This window comes from Misgurnus anguillicaudatus, chromosome 11, assembly GCF_027580225.2.
Source record: "Misgurnus anguillicaudatus chromosome 11, ASM2758022v2, whole genome shotgun sequence".
Classification (NCBI taxonomy): Eukaryota; Metazoa; Chordata; class Actinopteri; order Cypriniformes; family Cobitidae; genus Misgurnus; species Misgurnus anguillicaudatus.
Genome location: NC_073347.2, coordinates 5509925 through 5526847, shown reverse-complemented (window position 1 = coordinate 5526847; position 16923 = coordinate 5509925). Strand labels below are relative to the sequence as shown.

Below are 16923 nucleotides of genomic sequence, written 5' to 3'. Positions count from 1 at the left end.
ACTACATTTATTAAAAAAATATTTGTTTAATCAAGTCATTTTATACTTTAAATAAATTAATTATAGGGAAATAAATATTTTTCATTATTGCAGGTTTGGTCCTTCTTAAAAATGGGGAACACACCAGTAGGAAATTTTATTATAGTCATACTCAAGTTTGAATGTTTCAGACTTTATTTAAAAATGATTGATCAATACCCATAAATAAATCTAACCAAATTTAACCCATCTCAATTATGTTCTTAAGAAAGAGTCTCTGTTCTTTTATTAAATATTACTTCTGATGTTTTTGACAATAAGGAGCTAGATGATTCCTTAAATTGTATGTGTATGATGATCACATTCACAAAGCAAGACAATTTTAAATTTAAGCGTAACTGTAAAGTTTATTTCTTCTCATTTAAGTTTACTATTTGTATCACTTAAAAAAGTATTATTGTTTAAATAAGATAGTTTTCTATTTCTTGCCTGTCCTCTGTGTTATTTTCTGTTGTAACATAAATAAATACATTTTTAAAAAGTCACTTCCTGTTTTTCGCGTCATCGTGACGTAAGTTCCTAGTTATGAATTTACCATAGTTAGATAAGATTATTGCTGGTAATTCAACGACTCGTCAGTTTTACCTGCATTTCTGTACAAGTTGTGCTCGATTTGTTTGAATATCACCTCAGTTCACTCGCGCTTCTGGTAATGCTGTTGTTATTGAAGTGTGTTACGTGTTGTTGAATGTAAATGTTTGTGTTTATATTGAACACTGCGCGCATGTGAATGTTTATAGTTCGCAATGGCAGTGGACTGGCTGGGATTTGCATACGCTGCAGCGATTGCGCTGGGAGGCTTTGTGGGATATAAAAGAAAAGGTATGATCAAGATGTTTTTGTTTTTATGCACTTTTCTGATGTCATCCGTGTGCCATGGTACCACACTGTACTGTCCTGTAAGTGACTGGAGGAGCTGTTTCAGTATTTCTGTTATTTTTTAACAGGAAGTGTGATGTCATTAATTGCTGGACTGTTCTTTGGAATCTGGTCTGCGTATGGTGCATATAAAATTACTTATGACCCCTATGATTACTGGACTTCTTTAAGTGAGTACACAATGAGACATAACTTAATCATTATTTTATTAATTGTTTTATCCGTTTTAAACTTTAAGCACGATTTCAAGTTTCAAGAAAACTTCTTTCTACTTTTTAACTATAGCTGCTTCTGGTGCACTGGCTGTTGTGATGGGAATGAGATTCAGGAAATCTGGAAAATTAATGCCTGCAGGCATTATGACAGCGTTAAGGTAAATATGTGTCTTGTGCACACCATGACATTTTGTTGAATTAAAAAAGCACACCATGACCTGTTTGTCAATATATTACTGTGATTTGCTGCATGCCCTGCAACAATATTGACATTTTACCTGCTGATGGTTGTCTGTTTAAACCTAATGTGGGTTTTTTCAGCCTCCTGATGGTTTTTCGTCTTTTGGTCCTTTAAGAGTGACATGGACAGACCACATTGGGACCATTTGGACAAAATGATGTTTACGCAATAAACAATGTTTATGCAGTAGTTGCAATTTACACTATTGTGATTGTGTACATAATCTTGTACATTCCAAATGTATTCGTCCTTTTAGTGCTTTAGTTTAATATGTTAATATGACACTAAGCTTATTAATATTAAAGTGCATTTATGGACGAAATAACTTTATCTCACTGGCATTTTTATTAAATAAATCACAGAACGACTATAAAATATAGGAGCTATTGTCTTCTGCATATGAATTGAAAGCAAAATGAGAAAGTACACTTTACACCGTCATTCCATATCTACAGATTTAAGACAACACGCAGATGTGAATGTATAAAAATGTTCTTTAATGATTAACAGAATTCATGTTTAATCTGGCTCATGAATTGGCATGTTTCGTTTATGTGTCTCCTATTTAAAAAGGTGACTTAACACCTCCATGACAGTTTTCACATAGACCTCATCAGGTATGGGCTTTCTTGCACTGCCAGGCTGGAGGAACTTGCTTATATTTGGTAAGGCCTTTATTCTGCCCTGGAATTCCTGAAAAAGAAAATTGCAGGTTATTTAAAACGATCATAATGTTGACTAAAGCATCATTGATTTTTTTTTTATCCTGGACGATAATAAAATCTGGTTGCACCACATTGCAAGAAGAATCTTCAGATTTTCCTCTCTCAAATATGCTCACACTGATTACAAGATTTAAGATATTATTAAAATTATCATGCCAGAGGGAGTGCTTCATGTTGTGTCTTAAATAAGCTGCTTTTCTGTCTTTCTTGTCTACGGACACGTACAGGAGCTTTTTTCGTAGGCACTTTTTAAAAGGTTATTATTCACCTTCGTTTTTCATTGGCTACTGTGAAAGTATTGGCATAATCATGCTGATTTAAAATCCTAAAAACCAAAAACGTTTGATATGATCAGGGCAGACGGATCGGGAGATTTTATTTGTAAATGTCACACACGACTTCCTATAGACTCGATTTTCTGTCGGAAAATAGGAAAAATTCGGGAACATCCAGTGGAAGCCTGGCTTTAGAAATGTTTGACTAATAAACTAACTGAATTTACTTGGTATAGTACTTCTGCTTTCATTGTTGGTGTTTTTATGTTATATATTTAGATATAACTTGCTTGATTAATTGATTTTGATATTTGTTTTTATCTTCATTTTTATTTTCCTACCTTTACTATTTTAATTTTTGATTTACTGTAAAGCACTTTGGATCAACAACAGTTGTGCTATATAAATAAATCTTGACTTGACTTTCATTATACCGCTGTATTGTTTTTCTAAGTCGCTTTGGATATAATCGTCTGATAAATGTTTAAATGTAAAAATGGCATTTCGGGTGTAAAGTTTTATTGGTGTGAATTATCTCAGAATAGAGCACCTGGATTTTGGGAAAGGAGGAAAGTATTGTAGGGAAAAATTCCTGCAACATCAAAGTGATCTCAAGGAGAAGAACATCGGCACGGCTTAACTGGTTTCCAACAAGGAACTGACTGTTGGCAAGAGCCTACAAAAATACCAAAAAGAGTTACAGCAGGAACACAAACTATATTTGCATGATTTAAATATATTTAAAGCAGGAAATATTAAGAATAGTTTATAGCTTAAGGGTCTTTGAGCAACTAGTACCTTTTCAAAGACTGGAAGCAAGCGGCCTTTTGCCTTGCTCTCTATGTTATCCAGCTGTTTCTGCTTGGCATCAGGTGCTACAAAAAACACCACTAGAAACATATCCATTATGTCACTAATTCCTTCAACGTACATGTCAATCCTGCAAGACAAAACAAAGATGTGTTCAGTGAGACTGAAAGGCTGTAATGTAATCATTTTTTAAATCAAGTTAAATAAGCATCTCATTGTTATCTACATTGCCCGCTCTTTGAGGTCCTTTCCATAGAGGTTGTATTTTCCAGCAATGTAGTTTAAGATCGCCTTTGACTGCACAAGCTGCATTCCATCCATTTCAACCAAAGGCACCTGCTGAAACATCAGGGCTCCATCTAGAAAAAAACACAGAACTCAGAATATTATTCTCAATTACCTGATTTTTTCTGCTTCTGATTAAAAAAGAATTAGTATGTCCCAAATTTGAAGGCAGCATTTGAAGGCATCAAAGCACATCCAAATTCAATGTTTTGGTTTATTTTCTTGTCCCACAATTCTATGCGTGGGGGTGCGCTGGGAATGTGAATTGTGGTCAAGTTCTGAAAAATTAAATGGCGGCCAAGAAATTGTCTAAAGCACAAATTTTGTGTAAATAAGGTTATATTTTCACTTTTTAAACCTTTTCTCTCTATCACTGTTTATATTTGAACCCCTTAACTGGCACAAATCCCTTTTGAGTGGGGTGGTGAAACTGATGTACACCTTTTTTGGTCTAATCTTGGTCTTGTTTTAAAGAAGACAATTTAAGGTTTTTCACAGAAGTGTCTGGAGGTGAAAAATAACAAAATGTTATAGCAGTTGAAATTTATTTTGATAAATAAAAATAATGTAATAACATAATAATTTTATATAAAATTATAAAAATGTAAATGTTTCACAAAAGTAATAATGTAAACATAAAGCCACAAGTCTTTAGTAGTTGTGATCCAAATTTCAAGTTAAAATCACAAAAAATTAGGTTTGTATCATACTTTTAGTGGTTTTACCAACAACGGCCACTAGGTGTCAACGGTTTGCAGGATACTCGTGTCACAAATTAATAAATTACTGTCACTGCATTGTTATTAATACTGCTAAAAGGTTTTGAAATATGAAAACTACATTCTCCAATGATACAAAGTTTGTCAACATTTTTGAAGATTTATAATAGGATATAGTGTGATGAATAAATAATAATTACCATATTATTCTGACTATATGTCAAAATTAATGAATATGAACCAAGATAAAGCATTACCGTCTACAGTCCACTCTGTGCTGCTCCTGTATTTATGTAATTCAATGGATTCAGTGATGTGGAATGACTTCTTGACTTTTTTGAACTTGATTTGACTTGTCGTGTTAATTTAGCCTATTCAGCCTCCCACGTATGTTCAATATGCTATTGTGTTCGGTGAATAATGGTTACGTTAACATGTAAGGACACCTCTTCAGCCTGCTGTTTTGTGTGCCATTGTTTAGTTGAACTTGCCTGATTAAGTGTCTGTTCTTGGGAAATTTGTGAAATCATTTTCTAAATAAATGCAACGTATATTTCAGTGCGACTTATATATGTTTTTTCCTCTTCAAAACACATTTTTGACTGATGGGACTAATGCGACTTAAACTCCGGAGCACCTTATAGTCCTGAAAATACGCTAATATGCATTCCTATTGGGGGGGGGTCATGAAACAAAAAACTGTCACTAAATTATTTCTATCATGATGACCTTGAAATATGAAAACTTCATTCTGATAGCTTTCCGGTGATCTATATAGTTTGTCAAGATTTTTAGGTTTAAAATAGCATATTAGTGTTATAAATATATACTTAAATATTAAGTATGTAATACATACAAATATAGTACACACACAGACACATTATGTAAAATGTTATTAAACAGGCATATTAATTTGTATGTAAACATAATAGTTTTATAAACTATTTATTTTAACACATTTACACCGCTACTGAAGAGCTGTCACTTTCTGCCACCAGTTGGGATCCGCCCACAAAATACGTCATCTCTGTTTGCAAACACGCAAAAGGTCTGGCACTGGCATTGATCATGACTTTGAACAAAATAACAAGCAACGTGCAGTGCATGCTATATCCATCATTCCAAATATATACAAAGTCCAATATACGTCTTTTGAAAAACTGCATGTGCGCAGCCATACGAGCTTTAAGACCCTGGGGAATCCCTGGGAGAAGTGACGTAAGAGGGAACTTGCACTTGAAGGAAATATATCCTGAAATTAAACAACAAAGAACTAAATCACGGTAACAAAATCTACAGCAATCTGACATTAAATCGATTTAAACAAATGAGTACTCCACCTGCCACGTGACATCATCAACTTGTCGAACATGGTTCAAACGACGAATGTGCGACAAAGTTACTATTATGTTTTCGGGAAATAGATAGTTTCTCCAACTATGCATCGTATTACGGTGTTTCAGCAGAGAGTTACGACGTTGTTCACCCTAGGGCCTAGGGTGAATGAATTGTGTTGTTCGACGCAGACGTACCACTGATCAGCTTTTCATACTGCTCCCTTTTGGTGAGAAACACCTCCTCAAACTGTAAACAACACAGCATTCATTCGATAAGTCATGAGGGAAGAATATCCACAAACATCAACAAGCAGTTTGTTTGCGTATACACAGCAGTTGTCATTGTGTAGATTACACAAACACGTAAAACATAAAAACAAGTTCATTCACTTCTACATTTTATTGAACAAACCTCAGCTCCAGCTGCAGCCAAAAGCCAGCGAATTGACTCCATTTTCCCTCTTCCATTGAAGTAATACAGCACAATTTTTCCAGACATTTTCACAAAGTACTACCACTTCTCGGTACAGCGTAACAAAAAGCCCCTTGGGAGATCTTGTTTATGTGTGCTGACGTTGGCTATCTTATATTGCAGCTTCTGGCTGTTACGTAATACATAGAATTGTCTGGGACAAAGTACAGAAACGCCCCAAGTAACATTTGTTTCTGCGTGAATCTGACACATTTTCCCTACAACCAAATCTATCCAAAAATAACCCGTGTATTTACTGCAACAAAAATGAATAATACATAAATCAGCATTTCGTTTAAAGCAGTTTATTTGAGTTGTTAAACTTAAATAAAAAGTTTTTGCGCATTTAAAAAATAATTTGAGCCATGATAATGAAATGAGGCCACAGTTTAATGACTAATAAAGATAATGGCTAATGGGTTTGCCATGACCAGGCATAAATGTCTTCCCAATATTTTTATACTTGATGATTTATAAACAAACTTGCTTTTACTTTATGTTCCTGATAAAAAAAAATCTGATAAAATTGACCGTAATGGTAAAAACACCAGAATGATCGCAACGGGTTGGTGAGATTTTAAGCTTTTAAAAGAAACCGTTGTAGACCGATACACTTTGATAAAAGTTTTTTATGGTATATCAATTTAATATAACATGTACCAATAAACCACACAAAAAAAACAAGACTCTGTATTAGGTTGACCACAAAAATTGAAATAAAATTCATGCATAAAAATTAACTTTCAACATCATATTTCTAGTGCAGATGCTGACTTGTTTGTCAATGCATCACTGTAATTTGTTGCATGCTTTAGTAGTCATTGACTGATGCTGATGGTTTTGTGTACAAGGATTTTAATTAACTTCAGCTTCCTGATTTACAAGCGGATGGACCACATTTGGACTATTCTGAAAATATGAACAGTCTAAACAGTTTACACAGTAGTTGCATTTTACAGTATTATTATTGTAAACGATACATGTATATTCCAGATGTATTTGTCCTGGTGGATTAGTTGATGTATGACAAAATGTTTTAGTGCATTTATGGACACAAGTAACTTAATCTTCCTAGCATTTTTATCAAATAAAACACTGAAAGATTACAACCTGTTAAAGCTATTGCACAATTTACGCTGTACGCAAAATACAAGTTGTAACTGCATATATCTACAGATTTAAGGCAACACTGAGATGAATGTATAAAAGGTTCAATAATGATTAATAGAATTTATTTTTTAATTTCATATTAGTCCATGAATTGTAATGTTTTTATGGACCTCCTACTTAAAAAGGTGCGCCAACACCTCCATGACAGTTTTCACATAGACCTCATCAGGTGGGGGCTTTCTTGCACTGCCAGGCTGGAGGAACTTGTTGATTGTGGGTAAGGCCTTTATTCTGCCCTGGAATTCCTAAAAAAAGAAAATTACAAGTTATCCAAAATCCTAGCAAAGACAAATGACATTGTATTATTTTAGAGTATAAAATATATGTACATAATATGTAAAATATGTGTTTCTGTAATCTGTATGTGTGTGTTTACTGGTGTAAATGATGTCAGAATAAAGCACCTGGATTTTGGGATAGGATGAAAGTATTGTAGGGAAAGATTCTTGCAGCATTAGAGTGACCTCAAGGAGAAGAACATCTGCACGGCTTAACTGGTTTCCAACAAGGAACTGACTGTTTGCAAGAACCTACAAAAATATCACAAACGTTACACCAGGAACACAAACATAATTCATTCAAATTTTATTCAAATGTGTATATATAGAGCCCTTATTTACAATGCTATACATATTGTTTTAAAGCAGCTTTACATGAGAGAAAGAAAAATACAGAAAACAGGATCATTTTTAATGAAATATAAAACAAGGTAATATTGCAAACTGTATTGTCCTCATAAAAAAGATTGTACTCTATTATAACTGTATGTATAGACGGTTAAATCGGACGCACGTGATGCACGTCTGGATCCGAACCTTACTTCCGGTTTCGTTTTTTTAATGGTCTGACTAGTTGCTAAACTGATCTCTTGAACAAATGCCTCGTCGAAAATAACAAATGTTTTGGTTTCCTATAATCTATGTGTTGTTTTTTTGCTTGTTAAATAAATAAACTACGTTTAAAGTACTTTGTTGTTTTTTATTCTTAGCGGAGTTTACCGGATATTACGTGCGGACCGCGACAGTCGCTTGTTTATGTTGTTACTGCTGAAACCGTATGTGACCCTGGACCACAAAATCAGTCAAAAAATTTTTTTTTAAATGTATCATCAATAAACTGAATAAATAAGCTTTCATTGATGTATGGTTTATCAGGACAGGACAATATTTGTTTGAGATAAAATCTCTTGAAAATCTGGAATCTGAGCATGCAAAAAATACAATGTATTTTTGTCTATAAATATAGGCTACCCATGCCACTCAAGGTTTTGTGGTCTATCATTTTACTGAGACTATGAATTTGGTCAATTTGATGGATGACAAATGCATGATTTCAAACTGTAAATATATTTAAAACAGAAATGTAAAGGATCATTTGGCTTAAATGTTTTTGAGCTACTATAAGTACCTTTTCAAACAATGTAAGCAAACGCTCTTTTGCTTTGCTCTCTATTTTGTCCAGCTGGTTCTTCTTGTTGTCAGGTGGTAAGAAAGGCAGCGATGAAATCATATCTCCTACCTCAGTGATTCCTTCAACGTACATGTCAATCCTGCAGGACAAGACAACCGTCTTCAATTATATATGATGTAATTTTACTTAAGAACATTTAATTGAAAACACTTGAATTTGTTTTAACAATTGAAAGTGTCTAAAAACTCATTGATACTTACATTGCCCGCTCTTTAAGGTCCTTTCCATAGAGGTTGTATTTTCCAGCAATGTAGTTTAAGATCGCTTTTGTCTGCACAAGCTGCATTCCATCTATTTCAACCAAAGGCACCTGCTGAAACATCAGGGCTCCATCTAGAAAAAACACAGAAACATGGCAAGCTTTAATAATAAATAAATAAACACACAGCACCAAAAAATTAAATGTTCATATAACAATATTTGTATATTCAAAAAAAAAACAGAACGCACTTAAATGTTACACCTCAAAATCAAATATTATATGAGATGTAACATCTAAATTGTAAGTAAAGACCAAAGTACCTGCAAATTATTTAAATAAAGATGATAACCATCTTAATTAGGCTATTTATTTATTCTTAATGTTATTCCAGCATCTATGATAATATTCATGGAGAAAACCAATTACACAGTTAATCTATACATACATTGTGGGAGGGGCAATTTGACTCCAGTTTATCTAAACTGGATGCCTTTGGACTGTGGAAGAAAACCAGAGTACCCGGAAGTAAACCAACCTATGTATGCCCACTTCATCTAAAGCCGCTTTACCGTAGCATTTAAAAATAATTTACAAATTTTACAATTTTACCCTCCCAAAAAAATCTCACTTCAGCCAGAAAGTCAAATTGCATATGTGTTACGTTTGGCTCACAAAATCATGTGTACACTTAAAAAACTAAACAAATGTCAAACAAGTTTTATAAAACAACACCACAAACTAAACAGGTGAATTGTGTTATTTAGATAGATTCATGATTCATAAGAGGTAAGACGTACCATTGACCAGCTTATCATAATCTTCCTTTTTGGTTATTAACACCTCCTCAAACTGTAAAAACACAAAAAACACACATGTATTTAAAGCCTGTATAATTGCATATTATGTGCATAAATAAATTGGACCTTAAGCAACAAACCTCAACTCCAGCTGTAGCCAAGAGCCATCGGACTGACTCCATTTTTCCTCTTCCATTAAAGTAATACAACACAATCTTTCCAGACATTTTCACAAAGTAAATCAGTCCACCACAACTCAACAGTAACTCAACAGCCCTTCAGTGATCTCGTAAATCAGTGCTATTACAGGATTTCTGTACCCGTCTTATATTTGAGTTTTTGGGCGTGGGACACCGTCAGGGACAAAATGACACACGCCCCCTCGACAACACTTACATTTCTATATGTTAACTTTTACCCTACCGCTAAAATTAAATAAAATGATTCAACTTTTTTGCATCTGCAACACAAAACAATAATAAAGAAACTGCATGTAATTGTAGATAATCGGTTTTGAGAAGTTTTCTATTGGTGTTTGCAAAGCAAATGTATGTAAAAAAAAAAATGCTGGGTCATGATGATGAAAGATGCACTTATCAATGACTAATGAAAATATTATTTTGCCACTTCATTATGAAAAGACATGTGTCACCTATATTAATGTACATGCCATATTATACAGATTTATCATACAATTCCGCATCATTGTACGATGGTAAAGCCAGTGCTGGGTGCTTGCTTAGTATTGCATTGATTTTCTCTCTCCATTCACAAGTCTAACTTTAATTTACTAATACAGCCATGCAATTGTCTAAAAACAGAACAGAACGTGCCTAAATTTCACATTTATGTGAATCCTCTTTCACTCCCTCGACGCAAAGATACTTGAATTTCCCCTTTTCTTTTTCTAATAGGGGAAATCTTAATCTTACATTTTAATCCTAAACACGTTAACTGTGGTCACTAAACAATACAGAACTTGCAATTAAAAACTTGCCGAACCACGTTGATACAAAGTCATGCTGAAACAGTGTTTTCTTGGCAAGACAAAAGATTTTCAAACGCTGCTTATCTTGGCTAAAGTGCAGCCAGCAAACACGCATTGCATTGGTTAAAATGCTGCGTAATCGTGACGAGTTTCGATGGCTTTCCGGTTTACTTTAAACCAATAGTAGCACTGTATATTTGCATAGTGGCTAAGCATTCTGGGAAATAGCCACTGTCTTCTGATTCAAACCCTTATTTTAAACGACTGTTTATTACTTAAATAACATTCGCGTTCATAGTTTGGGTTCATTTCTATGTTAAATTACATGAATACAAAATTAGCAATCAATACAGCTCGTGAAACTACCGTCAAAGTAAACCCATCCGACTTACTGCCTTATATATTGCCCGTGACCCAACTAGCCTTCCCGGATGTGAGGGCGATCTGGCTGCGACATCTGTCACCCCATTGATCGCTAGGGTTGATTCGGCTGATCTGGCTGGCTAGGCGGGTGTCCCCTTCCTCCCTCACCGCTCCATGTGTGTCCCTCCCGAAGCTCTGCGCTCGGTAGAAGAGGACGAGTTCCCCCGGCGGACGAGCATCGTTGGTATAGAAGTAGCTGCGCTCCCCTGCTAGAACCTCCAAACAAGCTCAAGGCCCATTTGTAGGAGAAACGTAGGGAAGTCGAGCTCCAAGACTTCAAACACATCCAAATGAGGCGCTGCACGTGGCAGTCTGCCTTTCTTTTGGGGAAAAATATCTTTTCTCTTTTCAGCGAATTTACAAACTGAATACAATATTAGATACATTATTTACACTATTGATACACTTCGGGCAATTTCAGCAACTTAAACAACTGCAGCAACAGCAAACAATTTTTACTGAACACTTCATAATACTTATATATTTGATAAAACAGTTACCAACAAAAGTTACAGATGAACCAGTAGTTTACGAAACATTATTATTCAAACATTCATAAATAAAATGTATATTTCAATGTATTTGAACTGTTCAGCAAATATAAAATATAAATCAAAGTTATTATACAGAAAGCACATTATGCACTGAAAAAAAATGATTCATTGAATTTAATCAATTTTTTTTAAGGTAAGTGGTTGCAATCAATTTATTTAAGCTACATTTAAACAAAAGTTTTATATTTTATTTTACTTTACCAATCTTTTTTGTTTAAATGTAGCTTACATAATTAAATAAATAACCTTAAAAATTTGATTAAATTCAATGAATAACTTTTTCAGTGTACCATGGGCCTGTTGAATGCTTTATTCTGATTGGTTGAAAAATGTTCCATGGCATGGGTGTTGAATTGATTATTTTTCTGTAGACCGCACACCTAACCTTTAAAATGTCTTAAAAATAGGCACCACAGCAATGTTTGGGGTAACTATAAGTGGAATAATTGACTCCGGGCCTTTCAATTATGTAAGGAATAATTGACGACGGGCCGTTGAATTATAAGAGCTATAAGAAAATAATGCACACCCAAGGTGGTTAATGCAACATGACACGACCGCGCGTGTGCATTATTTTCAAATAATTCAAAGGACCGGAGTCAATTATTCTGCTTATACCACGATTACCACAAACATTGCTCTGTTGCCTATTTTTAAGACATTTGACAAGTTAGGTGTGCGGTTTACTGAAAAATAATCAACACCCATAGAACACTTCTCAGCCAATCAGAATAAAGCATTCAACAGACCCGTGGTATCATTTAAAATAATGTGGTGTAACTGGGTGTGCATTATTTTCTTATAATTCAACGGCACATCGTCAATTATTTCTTATTAAACTACCTCAAATTTGTATGCTGTGCAATGTATAAATCCAAATTTATCGATTAGGCTACATGCACTTTATTTTTTTTTCCGAGCAGAAATGCATATTGGTATGAGGGAAGGAACGATAACCGAATGAATAGTAATGAAAAAAAATGAAACTTTATTTCACAAATAATAATTATAAGAGTTTGAACTGGTCACCATGAAGAAGGCGTGTTCCTAAACCAACATGTTTTAATGTAAAAAGGCAAGACAAAATATTCAATAGTCATTTTATGATGTGCATTTAATAACCTTTCAACATTATGACTCAGGCATTTATTACTCAACAGCACTGCAAACTAGTAAAGTAATCTACTTAAAACAGAATGTTAGCCATTAATTCATTAATTCATTGTTACTTTGTGCTAGCGTACATGCACAGGAAATTATGACATCCAAACTGTTTATATTATATTTTTGGGCTGTAGAGGTGAAAGATTCATATTCTTTGTCCATATACTTTCATTTAGCAATTTTAGTCTGATTATTTGCATAAAGGCATATAACAATATAGAGGTTAGGGGAACGTTAGCACAATGTTAGGGGACTGTTAGCGCAACGTTGGGACGTTCTCAAAACCTAGAGGGAACGTTCTATTGACGTCAAGAAAACTTTCCTGGGGAACCAGCAGTGAACGTTAGGGTATATGTTCTGGGAACGTTCTGGGAACCAAAAATTGTTAGTTGAGTAATACCCACCAAGCTCTTATAGTAATAGTCAATCTATACTTTATGAATCAAACCAGTACTTTGCAGACATATTATTGGGCTACCCCCCTACTAAACCCAAAAGATTCTTTATGATCAATTTGCAGCATGAAGTCGAAAACCGATCTGATAGAGAGCAATTGTTTTTTCAGTCCAGCAGATAATGAGAGAAGGGGTTAAAAATACTCAGGACGCTGTTGGGGAATATTTGAAGAATATAGGGATGTATGATACGATTTTGGTTATTTTTTTAATAAAAATAAAAAGTATTAAATATAAAATAGATCATGCTGCATACTCCGATACAGTAGGTGGCGGTATGCACCTGATAAGTTATGGTTGCAATAGAGGGTATGCATATGACATCACCGTCGGGGAGAGGGACTGCGGTTACGCCCACTGAGTGGCAAAAGACACAGCGGCAGCATTTGAGTACAGCGTGACATCGGCGAAAACACGTTGAAATAGGAAAAAGCTGTTGTGCGATAGACTGTTACATTTCATAAATACACGTGTTTGTTTTACATTTAATATTTAAGTACATTACATACTTTTACTCAAGTAAAACTACACAATTTAAATGTAATTAGAATGTAGTGAAGAGTTTTTTTTCCCAATACAAACATCCTAATAAAGCACAGATGCTTGGAATATGTAACTAATGTAACTAATTATTGTCCACATCTGCTATCAAGTCCAACTAAATTTAATTTAAGTTGATAATGGTTAGTTTTACTGGCATTTTCTAAGCAGCCCCTATGAAAACCAGCCATTTTGTTGCACGTTTGCCACTCAACAGGGCGAGCTCTAGCGTGGTCACGTGGAAAAGTGACGTCAATGCATACCTTCTATTCGCCATTAAACGAAAAAAAGAAATAGTCCAGCAGATGTCAGTCTGCACAGACAGATTTCAAAACAACATTTCTTATAAAAGAAGACTTTGCGCCCTACAGCCCGCGGAAGTAGCATAGCATCTCTGTTGTTTTCTTCAGTGCGGTGTTTATTTTGTAGTTATGGATTTTGGAAAGGAGAGGGTGGTCGCGCTGGTGGACATGGATTGCTTTTATGTGCAAGTGGAGCAGAGAATTAATCCCGAACTAAAGAACAAACCCTGCGTTGTAGCGCAATACAAAACATGGAAAGGAGGGGGGTGAGAAATGCTGTTTCATTTTTATTTTAAGAAAGGCACAAAATTATTAAAGCCAATCGTTTTTTGCTAAAGACCGTGTCTGTATCTGGATATTGCTGCTATGAATGAAATTAGTTTAAAATGTGTTGTGTTGTCAGTATTATTGCAGTGAGTTATGAAGCCAGGGCATATGGAGTCACCAGGAACATGTGGGCGGATGATGCCAAGAAGCTGTGCCCTGATCTGCAAGTGGCACGGGTCAGAGAGTCACATGGCAAGGCTGATCTTACCCAGTACGTGCCCCTTCCTCTTTTATCTCTCTGTGGTAACAAAGGATACATTGTAATTTACAAGAGTCAACGAGAAAGGCAGAATCTACACTGTTTTCATGTCACATTTTAGTATCACCTCAGCGCACTTGTAACCTCAACCGAGGTGGAACTAAAAAAGTATCAGGTACTACGTTCTGTACTCGGTGGAAAAAAAACAAATGTGAGCTGACCCGACCCATGGGGTACTATGCAAAAGTGCCACAAATAGTCATATTTTGCAACCAGTTTTTGAGACAGTATAAGCATTTTTTTACAAGTACTCGTGCATGTGCAACCTTCAAGCTTTATGGATTGCAGCTGTATCTGTAATAAAATGAAGTGTTATTAGGTGTTTGACTGGATTTTGTTTATCAGTTATAGGGAGGCCAGTGTGGAGGTGATCGAGGTGATGTCACGCTTTGCGGTCATTGAGAGAGCGAGTATTGATGAGGCGTACATGGACCTCACTGCAAGTGTTCAGCAGAGGATTAAGGATATGACTGCCTTGGAGATTAAACCCCATCATCTGAAAAGCACCTACGTACAAGGCTTTCCACAAAACCAGGAGACACATGCAGCGCTAGATAAAGGTATATGTTTAAACAGCAAATCCCTTAGAGAAGAATACTGTAGCTAGTATGATAGTACAGATAGTGTTTGTATCAGATAATAATACCATGCGCATTCGATCATCAATCATGTACCATGTATTTTTTTTACATATTATTGAATAGCGCTTCAGAGAATACTGGGGTGTAAAATTTAAAGATTAGGATCTCCTAGGAAAATAAGCCATGGTTTTACTACATTTAAAACCAAAAATCATGGTTACGTAGTAAAACCGTAATTTTGCTAATAGTCATCAATACACCAAATACATGGTTACTACAATTTTTCCACCAAAAAAAAACATGTTTAATTTTCATGTTTAAAGGGTTGTCAGTATAAAATGAAGCAATGTTGTCAATATTGTGGGATGATTTCAGTCCACTTTAATTTTTCTGTTGCTTAATGAGTGTGTCATTGCAAAATCAGCACAGCAATGAACATTACCACACAAATAATCATGCAGGTGCCCAAAACAACAACACACCTGAATAAATAAAATGATTCTTCATCTTCTAGCAATGCAGCTCTTCAGAAGCAAAACGTTGTAAAATGTGGTCACATCTGTATGTTTGTGGAGTTTTTTACAACAACTTAACCAGTCATAATCAAGAAACCTATATATTCGTTTTATAATTATATTATTATAAACATACGTTTGTATACTGTGCTTGTTGTTTGCTCTTCAGGAAAAACGCTAAATTCTCCATTATTTGTACGTTCATAAATTATTAAATGTAAATTTATTGAAACCTGTTTATTAGTGAGCTTTAATTTTTTTTTTTTTTTTAATTTGAAAATAATTCTATTTATTGGAAGATTAAAGGATGTCAAATGTAACATGCAAATGTTTTCTGAGCTCACCCTGAAAATCTTTGTATTTGCACAGATGAAGAGCGGGCCAGAGGACTGAAGCAGTGGCTGGACTCTCTGCTCTCTTGTCCTCAAGCTAACTGTGCAGAGCTGAATTTGGCAGTGGGGGCTATTTTAGTGGAAGAGATGAGGAGCGCAGTGGAGGAGCACACTGGATTTCGCTGCTCTGCTGGAATCTCACACAATAAGGTGTTGGCTGATAAAAACAGAACTTGTATTATAACCTTTATTATTTAAAGGGCACCTATTATGCAAAATCCACTTTAACAAGGTGTTTGGATATATTGGCCCTCATTTATCATTCTTGCGTAGAAACGGGCGTATATGTTGGCGTAATATTATGCTTACACTCCTCTCACCGCCTGATTTATGAAGCTGTGCGTACCTCTGAAATTCAGGTGTACGCAATACCTGCCCTTCATAAATGCCGCGGCTGAAAACGATTGTCATTAGAATAACACGCCCATATAAATTCAAGTCTCCGCCTCCCCACGCCCTCATTTTACGACAATGACACACGGAAGACGGCAAAGAAGAGAAACCAGGGAAGTGGAAAGAAACCAAAATTGTTTTATTTGGGAGTTTACAGAGCGGGATTAAAGACACATTAATAATTGCCTGACATTTTGTAATATTTGTATTATTATTTGTATTATTAATGACGCTTAATTGATATTTAGAAAAATAATTATTTATTATTATTATTATTTACTGTTGCATACATCTAAATTATATGTCTGCTTAATGGTTCGGTTAAGTTTTTTTTAAATAATATTTTAAAATGATGTAGTAACTTTTGTAGTGTGTTTTTCTGTATTTATATACA

At 34.9% G+C, this 16923-nt stretch overlaps 4 protein-coding genes across 5 annotated transcripts in view; 2 read left to right on the top strand and 2 right to left on the bottom strand.

Annotated features, from left to right (window-relative positions):
* The first annotated feature begins 531 nt into the window (after window positions 1-531).
* tmem14a (transmembrane protein 14A) lies at window positions 532-2802 on the top strand. Its single transcript, XM_055170218.2, has 5 exons — window positions 532-688; window positions 780-861; window positions 987-1088; window positions 1204-1291; window positions 1455-2802. Exons 2-5 carry the CDS (start codon window positions 786-788, stop codon window positions 1486-1488), a joined length of 300 nt encoding a protein of 99 aa, XP_055026193.2. The 5' UTR covers window positions 532-688; window positions 780-785; the 3' UTR covers window positions 1489-2802.
* On the bottom strand, window positions 1851-6132 carry LOC129416000 (glutathione S-transferase 3). Its single transcript, XM_055170215.2, has 6 exons — window positions 5938-6132; window positions 5721-5772; window positions 3411-3543; window positions 3173-3314; window positions 2925-3050; window positions 1851-2067 (listed from the first exon to the last, which is right to left on the bottom strand). Exons 1-6 carry the CDS (start codon window positions 6022-6024, stop codon window positions 1936-1938), a joined length of 672 nt encoding a protein of 223 aa, XP_055026190.2. The 5' UTR covers window positions 6025-6132; the 3' UTR covers window positions 1851-1935.
* A 703-nt stretch (window positions 6133-6835) lies between these two features.
* On the bottom strand, window positions 6836-10672 carry LOC129416001 (glutathione S-transferase 3). The gene is made up of 6 exons (XM_055170216.2): window positions 9777-10672; window positions 9637-9688; window positions 8838-8970; window positions 8575-8716; window positions 7572-7697; window positions 6836-7412 (listed from the first exon to the last, which is right to left on the bottom strand). The coding sequence occupies exons 1-6, from the start codon at window positions 9861-9863 to the stop codon at window positions 7281-7283; spliced, it is 672 nt and encodes a 223-aa protein (XP_055026191.1). The 5' UTR covers window positions 9864-10672; the 3' UTR covers window positions 6836-7280.
* Window positions 10673-14100: 3428 nt separating this feature from the next.
* tp53bp2a (tumor protein p53 binding protein, 2a) overlaps window positions 14101-16923 on the top strand; it is a 44680-nt gene continuing 41857 nt past the window's right edge. Inside the window, exons 1-4 of one of the 2 annotated variants that reach the window (XM_055169786.2) lie at window positions 14101-14328; window positions 14466-14600; window positions 14994-15208; window positions 16114-16286. In XM_055169786.2, the coding sequence (XP_055025761.2) occupies window positions 14192-14328; window positions 14466-14600; window positions 14994-15208; window positions 16114-16286 (660 nt within the window). In that variant the 5' untranslated portion in view covers window positions 14101-14191. The remainder of the gene's footprint in view (window positions 14329-14465; window positions 14601-14993; window positions 15209-16113; window positions 16287-16923) is intronic. The other variant, XM_055169785.2, reaches the window with a different exon arrangement.

Coding starts and splice junctions, on each gene's coding strand:
- tmem14a (XM_055170218.2), top strand. CDS start 786: ATGGCAGTGGACTGGCTGGGATTTGCATACGCTGCAGCGATTGCGCTG. Junction 862..986: donor TGTGGGATATAAAAGAAAAG/GTATGATCAAGA, acceptor ATTTTTTAACAG/GAAGTGTGATGTCATTAATT. Junction 1,292..1,454: donor GGCATTATGACAGCGTTAAG/GTAAATATGTGT, acceptor GGGTTTTTTCAG/CCTCCTGATGGTTTTTCGTC.
- LOC129416000 (XM_055170215.2), bottom strand. CDS start 6,024: ATGTCTGGAAAAATTGTGCTGTATTACTTCAATGGAAGAGGGAAAATG. Junction 3,315..3,410: donor GACCTCAAAGAGCGGGCAAT/GTAGATAACAAT, acceptor TTTGTCTTGCAG/GATTGACATGTACGTTGAAG. Junction 2,068..2,924: donor CCTCCTTTCCCAAAATCCAG/GTGCTCTATTCT, acceptor TTTCTTTTTCAG/GAATTCCAGGGCAGAATAAA.
- LOC129416001 (XM_055170216.2), bottom strand. CDS start 9,863: ATGTCTGGAAAGATTGTGTTGTATTACTTTAATGGAAGAGGAAAAATG. Junction 8,971..9,636: donor TTATGATAAGCTGGTCAATG/GTACGTCTTACC, acceptor TGTTTTTTCTAG/ATGGAGCCCTGATGTTTCAG. Junction 8,717..8,837: donor GACCTTAAAGAGCGGGCAAT/GTAAGTATCAAT, acceptor CTTGTCCTGCAG/GATTGACATGTACGTTGAAG.